Source organism: Neomonachus schauinslandi, chromosome 1 (assembly GCF_002201575.2).
Source record: "Neomonachus schauinslandi chromosome 1, ASM220157v2, whole genome shotgun sequence".
Lineage (NCBI taxonomy): Eukaryota > Metazoa > Chordata > Mammalia > Carnivora > Phocidae > Neomonachus > Neomonachus schauinslandi.
This window is the reverse complement of record NC_058403.1, coordinates 170,092,710-170,113,600: the sequence shown is the minus strand read 5'-3', so window position 1 is coordinate 170,113,600 and position 20,891 is coordinate 170,092,710. Positions and strand designations below refer to the sequence as shown.

General features: G+C 39.4%; 2 protein-coding genes across 5 annotated transcripts in view; one reads left to right on the top strand and one right to left on the bottom strand.

Annotated features, from left to right (window-relative positions):
• Positions 1-307: 307 nt before the first annotated feature.
• Positions 308-18,051, top strand: TRNT1 (tRNA nucleotidyl transferase 1). 2 transcript variants are annotated; one of them, XM_021695026.1, is made up of 9 exons: positions 308-352; positions 680-720; positions 1,394-1,568; positions 7,526-7,719; positions 10,331-10,469; positions 14,739-14,865; positions 16,081-16,274; positions 17,014-17,267; positions 17,447-18,051. In XM_021695026.1, exons 3-9 carry the CDS (start codon positions 1,421-1,423, stop codon positions 17,699-17,701), a joined length of 1,311 nt encoding a protein of 436 aa, XP_021550701.1. In that variant the 5' UTR covers positions 308-352; positions 680-720; positions 1,394-1,420; the 3' UTR covers positions 17,702-18,051. The 2 variants fall into 2 exon arrangements, with proteins under 2 accessions (XP_021550701.1, XP_021550702.1); XM_021695027.1 differs by lacking the exon at positions 680-720 and having other exon boundaries at positions 325-352.
• Positions 18,052-19,313: 1,262 nt separating this feature from the next.
• The window catches only part of CRBN (cereblon), a 31,452-nt gene continuing 29,874 nt past the window's right edge, over positions 19,314-20,891 (bottom strand). For all 3 annotated transcript variants that reach the window (XM_021695015.1, XM_021695016.1, XM_021695017.1), the window contains exon 11: positions 19,314-20,172. In XM_021695015.1, coding sequence (XP_021550690.1) covers positions 19,992-20,172 — 181 coding nt within the window. In that variant the 3' untranslated portion in view covers positions 19,314-19,991. The remainder of the gene's footprint in view (positions 20,173-20,891) is intronic.

Genomic DNA, 20,891 nt, shown 5'->3' with positions numbered 1-20,891 from the left:
GCGACACTTGCCCAAGATCACACGGGCATGCAACGCAGATGGGCGTCTGACTACCTCAGGGCAAGAGAGAGGTGTAGGGAGATGTAGTTAAAAGATATACAAGACCCTGGTGCCTTGAATTCCCCAGGAGCACCGCCTGCAGAGTAGCTTGGCTTCAGAGGCGCGGAAAAGCCGCCCTCTGCTTCTAGCCGGGTGGTAGGGAGGCAGGAACGCGGAGAGAGCCCACTCGGACCCCGCCCACGCCCCGCTGCGATTTCCCCATTCGCTGACGACCGACGCGCGGCGGTGACGTCACGGCGTCCGCCGTCCGGAAGTGCGCGGGGTGGCGACGACGGCGGCGGCGGTGGGGCTGGTGAGCGGGTGCACGGGAGAGGCGTGCGGGTGCGCGCCGCAGGGAGGGCGGTGGGGCGATGGAGCCTCCTGGGGAGGGTGCGAGCCTGTGGCAGTGAGAGGCATTCTCTCCACTGCGGAACAGAGCTCGACGTGCAGGTCGTGGGGCCGCGTCCCTGCCACGTTCCAGTAACTGCAGGCTGAATCATCGGGCTTCCCCGGGCACTTTCCGTTCTTTGGGGCCGGCCCACCGAGGGTCTCACTAAGCTTTTTCGGTCTGGCACCTGGAATGAGGGGCGGGACACGCCTCTTCAAGGCCAGGGTCCTCAGCGGGTTTTTCTGATTTTAGGCGGAGTTGGAAGGACACTTTTTCTTCCCCACGTGGTCTGGGTGAGGAGAACTCGTCTCGCCCCCTGGTGGGAAACGCCGCTTTTTGAAACCTGCTTCCCACGGAAAGGAGTGACTCCCTTGTGGTTTCCGTCGGGGCCACTTGAAATCCTGTCAGTCCCTCACGGAGACCCAGTTCACGTGGAAATCGGTGTGGGTGGGACTCAGAAGCCGGCAGGACGGAAAGGAATGGTGAATGAGGAAAAAAGCGGGCAGCTAAGACAAGTCTTGGGAAAATGTTTTTCAATGCCTAGGAAATGTCCCTGGGTCATATATCTTAGGTGCAGGTGGGGAAGTACAGTGTTAAACGTGTGACTGTGCCGTGTTTTGGAGGAGGCCAGGTCTTCTTGTGTTTTGAGTTTCCTTTTCTGCAACCACTGTTCTTGGCAGCCTGCTCCCCTCAAGTTTTAACTGAAACCCACCTCTCCAGGGAGCACTGTAATAGTAAAAGGTGATAACGCGACTATAGCAGTAAGTGCTTCAGGAGTACAAAACTGCATAGCCACAAGCCTAGATCTAGTCATAGGTGACTGTCCCTCAAATTGTCACTGGTTTCAGTTTTTTCATCTGAACAGGAGATTGAGTGTCTCTCAGATGTTAAATAAAATTGCAGTATATCCCTTTATTTTCCTTCACTTGTAAATTTCATTATTGTACATGCATGTTTGTCTTGTAGATGTGTGGTTGATGACCTTGCCCCCAGATGCTGAGGTGCCTGAATCCCTGGCGCAGGCCATTACTGAGCGGTAGTTGGAGTAGGCTGTGCCTTTTCAAGCAGTATCTATTTACAATGAAGTTGCAGTCTCCAGAATTCCAGTCACTGTTCACAGCAGGATTGAAGAGTCTGACAGGTGAGAGATTAGGATGCTTTCTTGCTTTGGAAGGCCGTGTAAATGGAGAAATGGAGGCTTAATGTTTTTTAGTCAACACTCAGGTTTTTTTTTTTTTTTTTTTTTTGCTGTTGAGCTAACAAAAGAAAGGTTTACTATGGGTAATCCCAAACTATAGCCAAACATAAAAGATTCAGGCAGTGACTTCAATTAAAAAACATGGCTTTTCTGTATATTATGCTAATTACTTTATAGATAGGTTACAGAATTGGGGCTACTAACTTAATGAGTAGATACATTTTTTCTTGTTTTGTGGATGAGGAAGGAGGCTTAGGAATGTGCCAACATTTTTATAATAACTAGAGAGCTGCATTTTGAACTTGGGTAGTCTGCTTTCAGTACCCAGCTTGTAACCATCAAGCTATATTTCCTCCTTAGTCATAAGTGCTTTCTGAGTGAACTGAAGGCAGAAGGAAATAGGAGTCCCTTCCATTTGGGTACATACAAAACTTACCTGGAAGGGGTACAGGAAATGACTTAAGCTAAGTCCCTGATTACAGCAGCTTCATGTTGCTTGTCACAGTCTTACCATTCCTTACATTGGTCCTCAAAATCAGCTATGCTGTTACTGAAGCAGCCACACAGCTGCATTCCAAAGCCTCTGGTATTTCAGTGGCCCTTAAGAAATACACAAAGGTATGTGTTTGTAGAAACATGACCTATACAGTGGCATGCAACCCTGGCTGTCCATTAGGTTCACCTGGGGAGCTTTTAAAATACACAAATCCTGGGGTACCACCCTGACCTACTGAACTGGAATCTCTGGGGAGGATGGGCATCCATAAATTTTTGTAAGAACTCCATTAATTCTGTGCACAAAAGGTGGAGGAGCGTTGAAATGACTTTCCTTGTATTCGTTTATTCCCAGAGCTACTTTTCTATTCTTGAATTTAGATGATTTTTTAGATACACGTCAGAGGTCAGTGGTCCAGAACTTGTTGATTCATATAGATTCTTCATGTGACCTTGAAGTGGAGGGTCTAAAGCTGATACTTCACTCTGAGTTGTAATTACAGTGAAAAAGTGTAGAAACTCCAGTCCAATAGAAATATCAGTCACATGTGCAACATACACTTTTCTAGTAGCCACATTAAAGATAAAAAGAAATGGGTGAAATTAATTTTAGTAATTATTTTAGTATAGCATTTCATCAACTACATTTAAGATACCATCATTTTAATATAAAATTTATGTAAAATTATTAATGAGGTATTTCACATCTTTCCTTGCAAGTCCTTGAAATCTGGTGGTTAGCACATCCCGACCATCTTAATTCAGACTCACCACATTTCAAGTGCTCAGTTCAGTAACCATATATGCCTACTGTTTGAACAGCACAAGTTTAGAAGCTCCAAATCTGAGTTGAATTCAAGCTTGTTCTTTCTTTATATGCCTTTCCCAGCTCCTAATCTTCCCACCTTCAGTTGCAAGAGGCCTCTTGGAAGAAAGGTGCCAAATGCTTGGATGTAGGTAATTAACTCTTGGTGGCCTGTTCCAGGTCCTTCTGCATTTTTCTTTTGGAAACAAGGCTCTGGATATTGATTGCTATAGGTTCTTGAACATCTTTTATTTTAACAATTTCATTTGGCTTACTAACCCTTACCTCAAGAGTTGAATTGTCTCCATCTTGAGAGGTGAAATCCTATGGATTTAGAAACTCAGTACGGTGGGAAGATACAGATCTATTTACCCCCAGGGTCTTGTCCTCCAAAGCCTGGCAAATGGTAGCACGGACATATTCTTTTTTTTTTTTTTTTAAAGATTTTATTTATTTTTGACAGTGTACAAGCAGGGGAAGCAGAGGGAGAGGGAGAAGCAGGCTCCCTGCTCAGCAGGGAGCCCGATGTGAGGCTCAATCCCAGGAACCTGGGATCATGACCTGAGCTGAAGGCAGATGCCTAACTGTCCAAGCCACCCAGGTGCCCCAGCACGGACATATTCTAAAGTTGACTTTTTTAGGTTAGAGTGGAAGTGGCAAGAATGGAATCTTTTAGTGCAAAGCTCATCAGTTAGAAAATCAAATAATTGGTTTTATTTGGTTTTTGCTACTTTCTAAACACTTGCGTGTTCTGGTAAAATAAGATATTCTGCATGAAAACAATGCACAAACACATACACACAAATGATGGCTGTTGGATGGTGATACTGTGCAGTTGAATACTATACCAGTTCTCAAATCCTAATAGGTGCTTTGCCACATGTGAAATTAGTTTCCAGTATGCAAGACTTAGGGAAGCTAGGGTAGTGGATTATCTGTACACTGTATAGGATTTTATAATTTGTCAGTTTATTTCATGTAATTTATTTTTCCTTTTGCTTGAGGACAACATTGTAGAGGCATGCTAGGGGCATATGAGATTTTTTTTCTCCATTCTATACATGAGACTGAAGTTCCAAACATTGATTTTTTTCCTAAGTTAACGTGGTTAGTGGACAAGCCAGGACTTCTTTGGCTGCTTGGCTGTGGTCAAATACTGGGCATTAGCACTCAGTGGTTAGCTTTTAAGTGCTTTGGTATGTGCTGTCATAAGGCCATCATTGTAACTTTTGGGACAGTAGGAACACCTGATCACTCTTCAAGTTTGGGAGATCCTGGAAAAACTGAAGAACAGTTCGTTTATTTTTTGGTAGGAATAGTCATGACATAAAATGGTCTTCCCATTTTAGTTGCACTTTCTGTACCCCCTTCCTCCAAAACTTAAAATTCAAAATTGTAGAGGGAAGAAGTTAATGAAAATTAGATTGAAAATTAAAATAAAAAAATAGACAATCGTAAAAATTTTCTGACATATAATGTCATGGTCCTTTGGATTGCTAACAATAATAATTAAAAATAGCTTACTATCAGCTGTGGCAGTTGAAGCAGATTAATAGCTTTGGAATGATGAAATTATGCATTTCTTGAGTCTCAGGCTTAAATTTACAATTAAATTTAGCTGCATTAGGTATTTTTTTTCTGAGTATGTAGTTTACAAAATTCATTGAAATGTGGATTTCTGTAAGATTGAAGATACCAGTAATCTAAGCTTGATAATCCCTATTCTTTTAGGTCAGCATAAAGTCATTGCATTTCTTACAGTTTTTGTGACTGTTCCACATGGGCACATTTTTTGCCTTAATACGCCTTTCTCAGTGGTATTATGTTAGAATTGTGAGTTTTTGGGAAATAGTTCTCTATTTCCATATGGCTAATCAAAATGATGAATAGATTACTTTGAATTCTGTATCTCTTTGTGTAATGCGGTTAATTGATTAGGTGACTTTGAACCTAAAATTTTGGTCGAGCTAGCATGAGAATCTTAAAACAGAGGTGATCTTGTATTCAGTCTTGACCTTCTTCATCCTGTTAAAGTAGGTTCAAGTGAAAGTAAAACTTACTCATTTTTTGCATTTCAAAATAGTTTCTCACTGTATTGAAGGAAGAAAACCTTTAAAAAATACATTTCCAATGAGGTCACTCTGATTTTTTTTTTTTTTAAATTTTTTTTGAAGCAGGGATATCACAATTAGGTTCCATTGTGAGCCACATTGGTGTAAAGATAAGTAAGATAAGTATTCTACCCTGAGAATGAACAGGTAATTTTAATATAATTAGTATGCATAAAAAATAGGCTCCTCTCATAGCTTAGAGGAAATTGATTTAACTCCACCAGCAGGAGAGGCTTCCTAAACTGAATCACAAAAGATGAATACGGATGTGCTAGATCAGTGTTTTCCTCACTGTGGGTAGTAACCCACTAGTCGACCTTAAAGTCAATTTAGTGGTCATGACCAGCATTAGAAAAACAGAGGAAAAGAGGGTAGAATAGATGAGATCATGTGGTAGGACATCCTGAAAGTTCGGTTTAGGTATGAGTGACTGACATGCAAAATGTCTTTCTGGTGTGGGTTGTGCACCAAGACATTTCATGGCCAGCTGCTTAGCGAGGTGAGTAAGCTGGGAAGGTGTTTGGGTGAAGTGATCTTTGCAAGCAAAGTTACAGAGAGAAACTACAGGGAGAGTTTGAGTGTAAAGCGCGATGCAGAGATTAGTGAGAGAGGAGACAGAACTGGGTCAGGAGGCCCTTGTATAATGTACCGCAGAAATGTGGATATTGTGCTGGGAGTAGTCAGAGGAACAGTGGCATAGCCTAATCAAGGGAGTGATTTAGAACCCTCTGTCTAGACAGACGGTGGAAGCTGGATTTAAGGGGGCTGATGTAGCACTCTTGTTCAGGAAGGAGATGAAGAGGCCCTGAACTAGGGAGAAATGAGGATAGAGTCCAGAAATAGTTTGGCAGTCCTTAACTTTTTGGGTCATGGACCTCTATAAATCTCATGAAAACTGGACTAACATATATGGTTTTTTGTTTTGTTTTTGTTTTTTTTTTGACTACCATACATGGTTTTTATATTTTATTTTAAGAGACCATGAACCCTACATGAAGGAACCCTTAATAGGGACATATAGTCAGTAGGACTTGATTAGAAATGTGGAGTGAAAGGAAGATGAACAACACATACTCTTGGAAAGGACTTAGGATGGTCTGGGACAGCCAGAAATTTACGCCAGAAGGTAAATGGAGGGAGCATTTGTTACTTTGTAGCAGATCATTGTAGGTCATCTCCAGAGAGTTGGGCTGAAGGTTTAGGAAGAATAGGTAGAGGAAGAGGATGAGCAAGCACAGATTTAGGGTAGGGATGGAGGTTAACATACTGGCTTGTGATTAGGGATGTCAGAACTCTGATGTATTTAGCTCAGAGACCAGGTGAGTTGTTAGGAGAACACTGACCATGGAGAACCTTGGAGTATCTCAGCCAAAGGTTTTTAGAAAGGACTTCTTGTAGGGTTTGTGCTTGTATCATATTTTGGGGCGGGTATAAGAAGTACAGTTTTCCTGTGGGTTAGGTGGTATCAGGAAGCAAGGATAAATCTGCGATGGGTGTCTTAATTCTTACCTAGAAGGTGAGAACACAGCTCTCTGCTCTGTTAACCGGTGGATAAATAAGAAGTCACACATATTATTAATTGTCATAAGGTGGTGTCTTTGATAGTATTCATGTCTTCTGTGTTCAGACAGGATTACTAGTTGTCTTGTTTTAACCGATCCATCATGGTCACCGAGTGGATTTGTCTGATGTGGATGTTCTCTGACATTGTTTGGGTTCAACAGGAGAATACCAGGGCCCAGTTATGGGTGCCAGGCCACCTTTTGGCAATACCAAGGCTCAGGGGGTTGTATAAGGCCAGTTTCTGGATGTCATTCTCCCTAGGTGCCATATGATGTCCTTTGGTCATGAGTAATTAACAATTGACTTTGTCTTATCTTGTACCTAGAGGAGTCCACTCTGGGTCTCCTGTATTGAGGCCCTCACAGTAGTTTGAGCTTTCCTATGGCTTTTCTAGAGCACAGAGAGGAGCAGAAATAAACATTGTATGCAGATTATTTCTTGAGGGATTCTTAGCTGTAACGTTATCATACCTGGGGTGATAGACTAATGTTGTTTGACAGTTTCATAGTTTCATGCATGAACGTTATAGCCTCAGCATCAGTACACCACAAAGAGAAATAGGTCTAAGAACACCTGACGTTTCTGAAGTATGCACATAAACTTGGAGAAAAAGCAGAATTCTTCACTTTTTGGTTATAATTCAAATGTATATCAGTGACCTTGGGGGATTGTGGAAGATAATTCGGAAGATAATTCTGAATTATCTTCCGAATCTGCCAAGAAAAAAATCTGCAAATTCCCTGCTCTCAGAGTTGTGAGAGGCATTCTACTCTAGGTAAGTCACTTCATTTCTGTGGGCCTTGTTCTAATTTTTATGTGAAAAGTCTAGTTAAATAATTTCTGCTGTCCCTAATAGATTGGAAAAACCTTGTACTTTCTATAATTCTTAAATAAACTGAAGTAAAATATATTCTTTCTCCTCTCAGAATTATTTGTCAAAGAAAATCATGAATTAAGAATAGCAGGAGGAGCAGTGAGGGATTTATTAAATGGAGTAAAGCCTCAAGATGTGGATTTTGCTACCACTGCTACCCCTGCTCAAATGAAGGACATGTTTCAGGCTGCAGGTATTCGTATGATAAACAACAAAGGAGAAAAGCATGGAACAATTACTGCCAGGGTAAGTGAAAGGTTTGACAGCAATTACATTGTCTTTTTTGTAATTTTTAGAAGTTTAATATGTTTTTTCTAGTTTTAAAAAGCAAGTGACGAAAAACTAATAAAATATGTCTGTCTCTCTCTCCCTTTTACACCCTGCATCCTCCTTTGCTACAGCCACTTTCAACTAGTTTTTATGGTACTTACCTGTTAGCCCCACATTTCTAAAAAAGTCATTTCTATGCTGCAGAGTTTGTCTTTGTTTCAGATTTCCCAGTTGTGAGATGTTGTGTGCTGACTTGCTGGACGGGAGAATGGCAGCTTCTTGCCCACAGTGCATGCAGCTCTCCCTCCCTCATCTTCACACCATGCCTGGACCATCATGTTTGGTTGAATTCATGTTCAGTGTTTTCATTTCTGACTGTATTGGTTGCAGCTGGATTATGAAGTGTATTGTGCCTGCATCTCTTTCTGGGGTGATTTTGGTTTTCCCTGCACTTAACAGCATTTTTCTTTTCTCTAGCTTTTTGTGTGCCATTATTTCGTTCCTGTACTCTGTGACCTTCCTCTTAGTAGATGAAACCCATCAAGTTTCAGTTCCTGTGTTTTGAGCCACTTCATCTCCGGATCCCAGCCCCCCACCCCTCCTTAGGAAGGCTTTCTGAGCTTTTTATGTAGTGTTTTTAATTTCAAGACGCTGTGCTTTGGTTTGGATGTGTCTTTTCATTCACTGTGTAGGGATACTTAGTGGGCCCTCTTGTATTCCTCTCATAATTCCATCCCCTTTGTTCAAGGTCTTCACCTTTGGAATCTGCTGTGATGTTGGATGTTGGACCATGGGGACTCTGATCTGCTAGTTTTATCTTTTGTCTCCTATATTTAAGTTTTTTTATTCATTTGAGAGAGAGAGTGAGTGAGCACGAGCAGGGGGAGGGGCAGAGGGAGAGGAAGAAGCAGACGCCCTGCTGCACGCTGAGCCTTACGCAGGGCTCGATCCCAGGACCCTGAGATCATGACCTGAGCCGAAGTCAGTCACTTAACTGACTGAGCCACCCACGCGCCCCTCTCCTATTTTATATTCTCATATCTTTATTTTACTTTCCGTGAGATTGCCTTAACTTGATCATCCAGTTTTCCTGTTATATTTGCAACCTTTGCCATTTAAAAAATTTTTGAGGTGTTTCTCAGAATATTTCTTTTGAAAACTTTCTCTTCTTGTTTCAGATGCAGTATCTTTCTTTCTTTAGGATATCGGTTATAGTTGCTTTGACATCCTCTTTCCTCTTTTTCTGTCTTTGCTGTTGGCTTTCCTTAAATGTGGTCTGGTTCTTAAGTTTGGGTGATCCTCTGGTGTTCGTAAGGTGACTTGCGAACTTTACTGTAGTTTGTGTAGGAAATGTCAGCTAGTTAGTTGTGGGATCACCAATGTCAGTATCGGTAGGCCTTTTCATTAGGGAAAATCAGAAGAATCCTTTAGTGTCATTCAGGTTAGAACAAGCCTGGTTATTAGCATTTGGAAAACCAAGTGGGGAAAGAGATTGAGGGTCGTGTTGATTTTTTTCACTTAATCTTATTTTCATTGTGGTGCTTCACTCCCACCATCCTCTGTATCTGGTGTCCCAAATTGTGATTGTTTATAGGTCAGCCTTTCTAGTGAGTTAATCTCTGGTTCTTTGCCAGGGAGACATTCCAGGGGTCTGTTTCCTACAGTGATTTTCAGTCTTCCATATTTCAAACCCTTTTCTTACCGCTTACCTTTACAGAAAACTTGTGCTTCAAATTCTTGAGTTCTAGAACCTTATAGTGAGATCTAACTTGTTTCTAGAGAAGAAATGAGATTGAGAGGAATTCTAGAACAGACAGTGATCATTAGTAGCCTTCAGTTCTTAATGAAGAGATTCCAAATTCCTCAGTGGCATGTAAAACCCTTTGCCATCTACCCTAAATGCTAACATGCTATTTGTCAGCAATACTTTCTTGTGCATATATCCCTCTTTCTCTCACCTGTGCCTTTGGTTATCTTTTCTCTTCATTGAAATGCTCTTTCCACGTGTGCACATACAGATCCTACTTAGTTTTCAAGGCTCAGCTCACATGTCATCTATCCTGAAGCTACTCCGCTTTTTCCCAGCTGGAGCTCATCTCTCTTCCCACGATATATATGTGTGTATATATATATAGTACTTTATTTCAGCATCATTGATGGTTACCAGTTGCAGAAGGAGTTAATGGTTTGTAGTTCTTCCTCTATCAGTCCTTTGCTAATGGTATATATGTTATAAATTGATATTCAGCTCTTAAGAGGCAAACTGGAGCTATTAAAAAATATTTCAGAGTAGCCTAATTTGAAATGAAGAACTGGAATACACTGTTTTGAGGGCCTCTTCTGTTCTCTGCCACAGCATTTGTTAGAGTTGTCATTTTTTTTTTTTAATGTCAGACTCATCCTTTTTAATTAAGATGGATTTATTTTTAAAAAAAATTCTTTGGATCTATCTTGAATATTGTGTCTTTCTGTTTCAAGATAGATGTGTACTAGGTGACTTTGAAAAGAAGATATACTTGTCAGGACTCTTATTTTTTTCAATTCATCCAGTGATACTAAAAACTAATTAAAAAACATTTCATTACAGCTTCATGAAGAAAATTTTGAAATTACTACACTGCGGATTGATGTTGTCACTGATGGAAGACATGCTGAGGTAGAATTCACAACTGATTGGCAGAAAGATGCTGAACGCAGAGATCTCACTATAAATTCTATGTTTTTAGGTAATATCTGGAGATAATGTTTTAATCCAGTCTTTCTGAAAGCTGCCCCCCCCCCCTTTTTAAAGATTTATTTATTTGAGAGAGAGCGGGGTGAGGGGCAGAGGGAAAAGGAGAGAGACTCCCAAGCCAACCCTGTTCTGAGCAAGGAGCCCAATGTGGGGTGTGATCCCACGACCCCGAGATCATGACTTGAGCTGAAACCAAGAGTTGGATGCTTAACCCCTGAAAGCTGCCTTTTCAAGTGAATCTGCATCCTGGAAATGTTCTCCAACCGGAGAGGTTTAGTTTCATCTGAGAGTGTAGTGTATGGGTTAAAAGATGACTCTGGAGCCAAAAGTCCTGGATTCAAATTCTGACTCTGACTCACTGGCTGTAAAATGAGGATGCTAATATCTGCTTCCTTTGCAAGGCTGTCGTGAGGATTAATGGAGTTAATAATTACACGTCTTTAGAACAGTGCTTGGCACATGTACACATTCCGTGCTCACTTATTAATTGCATCTAAAAATGGTTAACATTTCAGGTAAGAAAAATGCACCCACATACATCCCCCAAATCATTCTCCATTGCACTGTCTTTTGTGCATGCCCACACTAGCCTTTCTTTCCTCTTTTCTGGTGCCCATGGCACACACTTGTGAATGACCTCAGCACCTTTTCTGTGGCCGTGCCCAGACACAAGGTCCGATTCTTTCATAGCATTACATTTTAGGACTCACCTGTAATCAGAGTTGGCATGCAAGAGAGAACCTATTTATCATCTCAACTTGATTTTTTTGTTAATGAAACCAATGAGACTCATAATAGGTGAATTAAGTTAGTGCTTTATTGAAGCGTTATTTTTTGCCCTATAAATTGTAGTCAAGCCCTTTGTGTTTAAGACTGGATTAGAAAATAGAGCTGAAGCAACCACTCTTCATAACCTACTTGTGGCAGCAGTAATAGTGAAAGGATGAAGGACAGGTTCCTTGCTACCCAAAAGTATCCTGTGTAACTTTTTTCAAGTTGAAATGGTATAAGGTGTGGAAGCAATTACTGTTTCATCAACGTGAAAATCCTCTTCCAGATTTCTTTTGGTTAACAAAAACAGGTATTAATGTAGGTCTTTTGTAAAGGTGATGCGGCCTAAAGTGAACTTGGAGATATTACAGGAAAACCTGTAATAGGATTTGCTTCATGGGATGGAGAAGGGGGTTGTATGCCAAGATGGGACTCTCTTGCTAACTGCGTTAATGATGTGTTTTTAGAGCACTTACTAGGTTCTCGGTTACTTGATACACTTTATCGCTTTGAACTGTCACAAAAACTTAAGTATTAAATCCATTTGGTGAGGAAATAGACTGAGATGTTAAGAGCTTAGCTCAAGTCACAGGCTACCATGACTGAAGCTTGGATTTCCAAAGCCTAGGTGATTTACGACAAGAGGGAGCCCAGTTTGGGACATGTTTTCTCTCCATTATGTGATCAAACTCCAGGTGTTTGTTTCTTCTTAGCTCATTCTGACTTAGGGTAAACTGCTCCAACTAGTGCAATTATAAAATTTGTAACTGGCTTCTCCTAAGCATACCTAACTAAAAGAGAGAAACTAATATTCCTTTTCAGTATACTGTTTTATAGAAATAAAAGCTATTCTTATAGGTACTACTGTTTTCTAACATTTGCTGAGCCCTTATAATATGCCAGGCACTGTGCACATCACAGAAATTTAATCTTCCCAGCATCCCTATGATGCAGGTACTGCTGTTTAACCCACAATAATTTGCTTAAAGTCAGCTGGTAGATTGCAGAATTAGGATTCCAACTTAAGCATCCTGGCTCCAGAGGTCACTTTCTTAACCACTACACATTATTCTTACAGCTCAACTTTATTTCTTACTTTTATGCACCATATGTTGAAAGTGCTATTCAGAGCAAAAGATAAAGTGTACACTGATGGGATATTCTCACTAATTTTTACTTTCAACCCATTTTTCCATCCAGGCTTTTTTCAAGACTTACTGGATGAAGCATTCCGAGTTCTGGCATTTCTGGTTACTTTGCTTCTCAAACTTCACTCTTGTCTTATCCTGTGTGGTTTTTTTTTTTTTTTTCTTTTTCTTCCCTCCAAATTTTGGTAGTACTTCCGTGCTCACCAGGGAGAGTCCAATCTTGTCATTAAGAGACAGATATACCACATGCACTTGCTACTTTGTAATCATATTTTTGCCTATTTCCTTTTTTCCCCCATATTCTGTTTTCTTTGAATTTGGAGCCTTTTGAATTTGCTGTACATATCGAGATGCCATATAAATCCAAACAGTTTGGGAAGTGTTAAGCCTGAGCTTACTATTATTTTTGCATTCGGAAATCAAGAAGCATTAAAGTTCAGACAGAACTAAATTGAGAAGTAGTTTTTCAGAAGTAGTGGCAGTGCTTCTCTTCTGGGAGAGCACAAGTGAAGTATCTCTCAGGATCACTGACCTCCCCATTTGGACGGTTGAATGGTGTGGAGAGGGAGTGAATCTTAAGCAGAATCTTAAGTAGACTCCCAGCTAAGTGCAGAGGCCCGTGTGGGGCTCAATTTCACAACCCCAAGATCATGATCTGAGCTTAACCAACTGAGCCACCCAGGTTCTCCAAAAATTCATTTTTAAAGGTTTTTTATGTTTCCTTAGTATATTTTTAGCTAATTCTTCTATTTATACATGGTATTTTTGTTTATTTACAAGAGCTTTTTGTGTATTCTGGAAGTTAGGTATTTGGCTCTATACTGACCTACATGTCTTTTTCTCAGTATGTCAGTTATCTTACGCTTTTCATTATGGTGGTTCTTGTCATGTAGGCATATTTGATTTTTAGGTGGTTGAATTATTTAAGGTTCTGGTGGTGTGTGTGTGTTTGTGTGTTTAGTTTTGTTAAGTAAACCCCCATGCAGTCTAAAATCTGCATATTAATTTTTGACTCCACCCCCCCCATACTTACTTAGTAATAGTCTACTATTGGTAGGAAGCTTTACTGATAACAGAAACAATTAACACAAACTTTTTATGTTCAATGTATTATATACTGCCTTCTTACAATAAAGCAATATAGAGAAAAGAAAATGTTAAGGAAATCGTAAGAGAAAACACCTATAGTCTTGTTAAAAAAAAAAAAAAAAAAAAAAGATCGGGGCCCCTGGGTGGCTCAGTTGGTTAAGCGTCTGCCTTCATCTCAGATCACGATCCCAGGGTCCTGGGATCAAGCCCTGAATCGGGCTCCTTGCTCAGGCAGGGAGCCTGCTTCTCCCTCGGCCCCTCTCTCCCGCCCCCCCCTCCCCATTGTGCTCTCTCTTGCTCTCTCTCTCCAATAAATTAAAAAAAAAAATCTTCAGGAAAAAAAATCCACCTGTAAGTGGATGTATAGAGTTCAAACCTGTGTTTAAGGATTAACTGTATTTTTTTTTTAAGATTTCTTTTTTGAGAGAGAGAGAGTGAGCAAGAGAGAGCACAAGCAGGGTGAAGGGCAGAGGGAGAAACAGACTCCCCACTGACTAGAGAGCCCGATGTGGGACTCGATCCTGGGACTCCAAGATTATGACCTCAGCCAAAGGCAGACGCTTAACTAACTGAGCCACCCAGGCACCCTAACTGTATATTTTGAAAGGTCTTCTCCCAGGATCATAAATTTTTTTTCCTATGGTTTATTGTTTTAGTTTTCCAGATTCTTTTTGCTACTTTTTTCCCAGATTACCTTGGCTATTCTTGTTTATTTTCCCATATTAACTTGAAAATCAGCTTGTCTGGTGTCTTATCTCCACCCCAGTTCATACTTGAGACATATTTATTGTTTAGTTCATTTCTGGGCATTATCTTTTTATCTTTTTATTTTTTTAAAGATTTTATTTATTTATTTGACAGAGAGAGACACAGCGAGAGAGGGAACACAAGCAGGGGGAGTGGGAGAGGGAGAGGGAGAAGCAGAAGCAGGCTTCCCGCGGAGCAGGGAGCCCGATGTAGGGCTTGATTCCAGGACCCTGGGATCAGGACCTGAGCCGAAGGCAGACGCTTAAGGACTGAGCCATCCAGGCACCCCTGGGCATTATCTTTTTAGTTACTGTTGTAAATACAGCCTTTTATTCCATTTGGTCTTCCATCTGATAGTAGGTATGCATGAATGCTGTTCATGTCTGTATTTTAACTTTGTAACTCTTCACTTAGCTTTTACTGTTGTAATAGTTTTTAAAAGCGAATTTTGTTTTCCAGTTCTTATTTGCTAACAGTGATCTTTTCCCTTTTTTTTTAATGAATAGGTTTTGATGGTACCTTATTTGACTACTTCAATGGTTATGAAGATTTAAAAAATAAGAAAGTTAGGTTTGTTGGACATGCTAAACAGAGAATACAAGAAGATTATCTTCGAATTTTACGATACTTCCGGTAAGAATTTTTAAAAAATAATAGTACAGATTTTAATATCCCAGAGCACAATTCCAATCATGTGAAATGCGCAGGTCAGAGTACAACATGGTGACATCCCAAATGTCTGCTTCCGATAGACTTACTAGTAAAATGTGACTTAACTGTGAGATTGTTCCCAAAACATAGATATTTACTCCATTCTGTGATGGTCTTTTATAGAATTCAGCTTTAAATCATTTTTTAAATGTCCATTTTTCTTTTTATTTCCTGCACTGATCATAAAATTGAGTGTTTACCACAGGCCAACCACTTCCTGGTGCTTTGAATACGGAGGAGTGAGTGTCTTTGCCTTCATATGGTTTACAGTTTTAGGTGGTCATGAGAAACCCTTAGATGAACTTGCTAAACGCATGAAATAAATTTGGATGGTTTTGTGCATAGCACTGATTTTTAAACTCCAAGCTGTAACGCTTTTTAAAAACGATTCTAACTGGCTAGTTTATGTCTAATAATATTTTTCACTGGTTGGGATCATATTTAGAATATTCTGTAACGGAGCCCACATATTTTGTCAGTAAACGCTCTTCCTTTAAATTTGAGTATTTGCAAAAGTGTCTCTTTGCAAATAATAGAACACAGACTGACATCCATATTTACTGTCATTTAATCTACATTATTAATGAACTGAATTTTAAAGATGTGTTAGTACGGGTGTATTTTAAGGCTTCCAATTCTGAGATTGCTAGAAATATACTCCGTTGTCTGCAGCTAGATGAGTCCTGTTTGAAACTCTTCATTAAAAGTATTGATGGGCACAGAGAGGCAAGCTTTGTACACTGTTCTGCTGATGGCATTCCAGTCTTCCCAAGAATGTTCTGCGTTATTCATCCAGTATTAGGTACCAGTTCCAGGAAGTACATTTGATGGCCATTCTAAGTGTCTGAGTCACTGATTTGGAAATGCAAGTGAGTAGAGGTTTCTAGTTCTTGTTAATTGAAGAAAGTTACTTATTAAAAAAAAGGTTATTTATATTTTATTGGAGCTCAGGTTTTGTCACTTGGGAACAAAAGGAAGGTAAGGATTTGACCAGATGATGTCTAAGGTCCCTCTTAAACCTAAATCTGTGTTGTCTCATATTAGATGTATGGAATAGTACCAGTTAAATGAAAAACAAGATTTTTCTAGTGATATGCCAACATAGAGGTAACATGCTCTGAGAATTTTGTTTTGTAGGTTTTATGGGAGAATTGTAGACAAACCTGGTGACCACGATCCTGAGACTTTGGAAGCAATTGCAGAAAATGCAAAAGGCTTGGCTGGAATATCAGGAGAGAGGATTTGGGTGGAATTGAAAAAAATTCTTGTTGGTAACCATGTAAATCATTTGATTCACCTCCTCTATGATCTTGATGTGGCTCCTTACATAGGTGAGAGCAAGTTATAAAATATTTGAATTTTTTACAGTGAAACATCTGGTTTAAAATTTCATAGGGAAAAATATTTGACTAATTCCAAAAGGAGAAATGCAGTATTTTAAAATAAGATAAACTTCGGGGTCGGGGGTGGGACACAGTGGCCTTTGGTGTCAGACCTGGGTTTGAGTGATGTCAGCTTTGCGATTTGGATTAGTTCCATGATCATTAGTTACTGAATCCAAAAGGGTGTGAGAGGAACAGCATCCGTCTAATAGAAGGGCTAAAAGATTCAATGAGTTAATACGTGTAAAGCACTTGAAAGAGTGACATACGTAGAAATTAATATTATTTTAGAAAGAACAGTGGTCTATGCTGGAACACACTTCAGGAAGCTTGGGGCTATGTCATACACAGTTTTTGAATGGCAGTGTGGGGCGTGGATGGTCTGTGACAGGTCAGTGGGAAGTCATGAGTAAGTAAGTATCTCCCATGAGTCTGACACCACCACTGCCTCAGGACCTCCTGATGTAGCTCAGTAGTGGAAACTCATGTGTTAGGACTCCCCTAGGTTTTGGGGACATTATGGGAGGGAATAGCAACAGTGTTTATCAGTGGTTAACCTGTAAGATGGAGCATCAGATTGAATCAGTGAGTTCTAGTGACAGGGCATTTTGTATATTACACCATGGTTGGTTGAGGATATGAGTGTGTAAAAAATCAAAATCGGTGAAAAATGTTTTTGTCCCTACAGGCTTACCTACTAGTGCAAGTTTAGAAGAATTTAACAAAGTTAGTAAAAATGCTGATGGTTTTTCACCAAAGCCAATGACTCTCTTGGCCTCATTATTCAAAGTACAGGATGATGTCACAAAATTGGATTTGAGGTTGAAGATTTCAAAAGAAGAGAAGAACCTTGGTATATTCATAGTTAAAAACAGGAAAGATTTAGTTAAAGCAATGGATAGTTCAGAGCCACTGAAACCCTATCAAGACTTCATTATAGATGTAAGTATATACAGGCTTGGTCAGAACTAATTAATATTAAGGTCTACAGTGTGTTACATGGATGTCATTTATTTTAAATGAAAAATTTCACCTCGGTTATTTATTTACCTGTTAGGATATGCTCATTAGCAAGCATTCTAACGTGAGATGGAACTTTAATGTTTGATTCTGGCCCTTAGTCTAGGGAATCTGATGCAATGCCCCGCGTGTGTGAACTCCTGAAGTACCAGGGAGAGCATGGTCTTCTGCAGCAGATGCAGCAGTGGTGCATTCCTCCATTTCCTGTGAGTGGCCATGACATCAGAAAAGTGGGCATTTCTTCAGGAAAAGAAATTGGGGCTCTGTTGCAGCAGTTGCGAGAACAGTGGAAAAAAAGCGGCTACCAAATGGAGAAAGACGAACTCCTAAGTTACATAAAGAAGAGCGAAAATTGATGAGAGCTGGCACTAAATAGCAGAAAATTTGGGGTAAGGCTAGGTTTTCTTCTCTCCCTCTCAGTGAGATTTAAGAGACTTGAATGAAAGCCAGCTTGGAGGACCTTCTCAGATCAACAGAGGTCTTTGTGAGTTTCTGGCAATAAACTTAAGTCTACCTCCTCTTAAATCTCATTTATATCCTTGAACCTTCTGCTGCTTCTGGAATAGTTCCTGCTGTGAATAGTATAGTTGGCTTCCCCTCTCTAGGGTTTAATTTTTTTTTTTTCCTCCGGTGTAGCGCATTACTGATCTTAAAAAGTGGTAACTATCTTTAAGAAAAAAGTGTTTGCTATTGAAATAACTACATTATTTTATCAGTGTCTTTAAGTGTTAATTTACTTGAATTTAACACATTTAAATGAATTTAATTTCAACACTAACTTGTGTTGAAATTAGTTGACAGAATATCCTGTATAAAATTATGAAGACTAGGTATATCCTGGGTGGCTGGCATTCATACACCTGAAACTTGTTCTCGCAAGCTCTAAGTTTTAGTATATAGTTGATACCTTCCTTTGTCATAATGATTTCTTTATGCATGCTAAGCCTGAGAAAGACTGGCTTGACAGTTACTCTTGAGCCTTTAATAAACATTCCCTTTGGAATTGGAAGATAAATGTGCTTATGTGGTATGTGACAGTATACATCAGGTTTCTCCTGTACCCTTAGTCGTTAATTTTTTTCACGAATTAAAAAGATATGGTCTACATTAAAATATCCATGACCAGGCTTGTACATATGCTTTTTAAAGGCTTGAGCCCTAAATGCTTTCGGTAGGTAAAGGGGTGTACAGTGCAAAGTACTGTTTCAGCTGTTACATTCTAACATTTTATAATTGATTTGACTTCTTGTATAGCCAGTCCTAGCATCTCTGTCCTCTCTGGGGACAAGTCAGTAATTTAAGTCCTACTAAAATAGAATCTCTATTCTAAATAGGAAGTATGCAGAGATACCGCTATTTCAGAGGTCTTGTTTTGTTATGTATAAAACCAATCTAAAAGTGTTATATGCATTTCTTTTACATATCAGAAAATTTTATTGGCCAGTGTCAATGAACAAAATAGAACACTCTGTGATTACACCCTTCAGGTGGCAAAAGTAAAAGCGGGGTGCCCTCTCTGTGACTGCTACTGGAATAGTGTAAGACTATGTGAACAACTAGTATAGTCCTCTAAACCCAAGGTTCTCAGTAATATTACAAAAACCCTACAACTTGGGCAGGTCCTACATTGCTTTTCATTTGCCTCCTGTACGTAAATACGCAATGTGAGATCTTCAGTTGATCGTTTTAGTCTAGGCACTCACAACCATTGCACATTAGGTAAAAGAAAATATTGATAAATTAAAACGAGATTTAACAGTATCCCTATCAGTTGAACTTTGCCCAGTTATGAAAACTGAAGTTAATTACACAAATGTGAAAGGATCCATCAACACTTGAACATGTAAGCAAAGAGGTAGGTGGCTAATCAGTATCTAGAGCTTCATCTTTATGCTTAAATTATCAGCTTGTGAGTAAATATTCTACATTATTTAGACAAAGAAAATGTGTAATATTTGCTCTTAAACTTTACTTAGATTTTCAATTTACATGGAACAAAGGTACTTACAAAATACAGTCACTTGTAGCCTGATTGAATGAAGGGAGGTATGTTTTAGTATCTCTGTTCCATATTAAGGTTCAAATTGAAATTTGGAACAGAATAAGGGTGTTCAGACACACTCAGCAAATACATAAGGAAATGAACACTATTTTGGGGCTCAAACTGTATTTTAACTCTTTAATATTTTCAAAATTTACAAATCAATAGGAGAGAAACTCAAGAAAATTAAAGCCTTTGCTTCTTTCAAAGGGAACATGTACTTGGCACCCTAGCTTTGGGAACTTCTAAAAACTTGCTGTTGGTTCCAGGTATCAGGAGCAAATGATTAACCTCGAGTTAGGGGAATTACAAATATGTTTGGTGCAGGAAAACCCATCTCCTCCCTTTCAGAGAGGTCTTCGTATCCTAGCAGGCCAGAATATAATGGTATCGAGCTAGATATTCCTAAAAACCAAGTTTTCTAGACTGCTTTTCAGCCTTTTCAATAGTTTAATTTAAATCTTCAAATACCCTTGACTAAGAAACTGCAACCTTCCACATAATGTTGCTTTTTACTTAGGTATGCATCAAAAGCAGTAATTTCCAAAGCAGATCTGATTTTACAAGACCAACTAGATAAATAACTTTATCTCTACCATATTTGTTTATAAGCAAAGTATTACTTTGTCGGGGCTTATCTCATCTTCAGTGTCTGGGATTGTGGGCAACAGAGCAGATCGAGTCAAACCCCAAAATTTTTGAGGTGACATGTCTTTTTTGGTGGCTGTAAATTTCCATCCAATATGGCTTGCACAGATCCTACACTGGGCGATAGTCCAAGCATACCTACAAAATTAAAGAAAGGTATCAGCTAAGGAAACACATTTCTGTACCCCAAGCCTATCATTGTATAAAGCTGTTATCAAGACAGAGCTAAATTCTATATGGTTTCCTGAAACAAATTTGATTGTGTTGTTAAGCTGTGTTCATTTATTTTTTTCTTTCTTGGCATTGGAGAAAAAACTTAATCTTGTTAATATGGATTAACTCGCAGGTACCTTTCCTTCATGGTTTTGTATTGCAGTCACGTTACAAAACACTATCCACTTCCAGAAAAACACTTTTGAGTTAAAATGGGGGGGGGGGGGTGACATATATGAATTTCTAAGAACTACTTCTGAAGAATGATTTTGTCAGAAAATTCATCCAGAAAATCAAAGTATAACTAGAAAAATAAACGAAACCACTTGTAATAGTTAATTCTAGTTTTAATCCTTAACAAGGATGTTAAATAAACTTGGACAATTCAAGTGATATGGTCCTACATCCAAAATGGCAATTATTTTTAATTTTATTTTAGAGAAAGCCTTAGGAGGTGTCTTAAGCAGACTACCCTGAGATCATGACCTGAGCAGAAACTAAAAGATGCTTAACCAGCTTTGCTCCTCAGGTGCCCCCAAAAGGACAATTGTAATCATTAATTCATACTCTGCTGGCCTCTTTCAAAATAAAAGACTGACCCAGAATTTGGAAGCAAAGACTATTAACACATTCCCTCAGCCTTA

Bases quoted from the DNA above. Each gene is read 5' to 3' on its own strand.
- TRNT1 (XM_021695026.1), top strand. From the start codon at position 1,421: ATGCTGAGGTGCCTGAATCCCTGGCGCAGGCCATTACTGAGCGGTAGT. The intron at 10,470-14,738 runs GTAATATCTGGA...TTTAATGAATAG, and splicing joins TATAAATTCTATGTTTTTAG to GTTTTGATGGTACCTTATTT. The intron at 14,866-16,080 runs GTAAGAATTTTT...TTTGTTTTGTAG, and splicing joins CGAATTTTACGATACTTCCG to GTTTTATGGGAGAATTGTAG.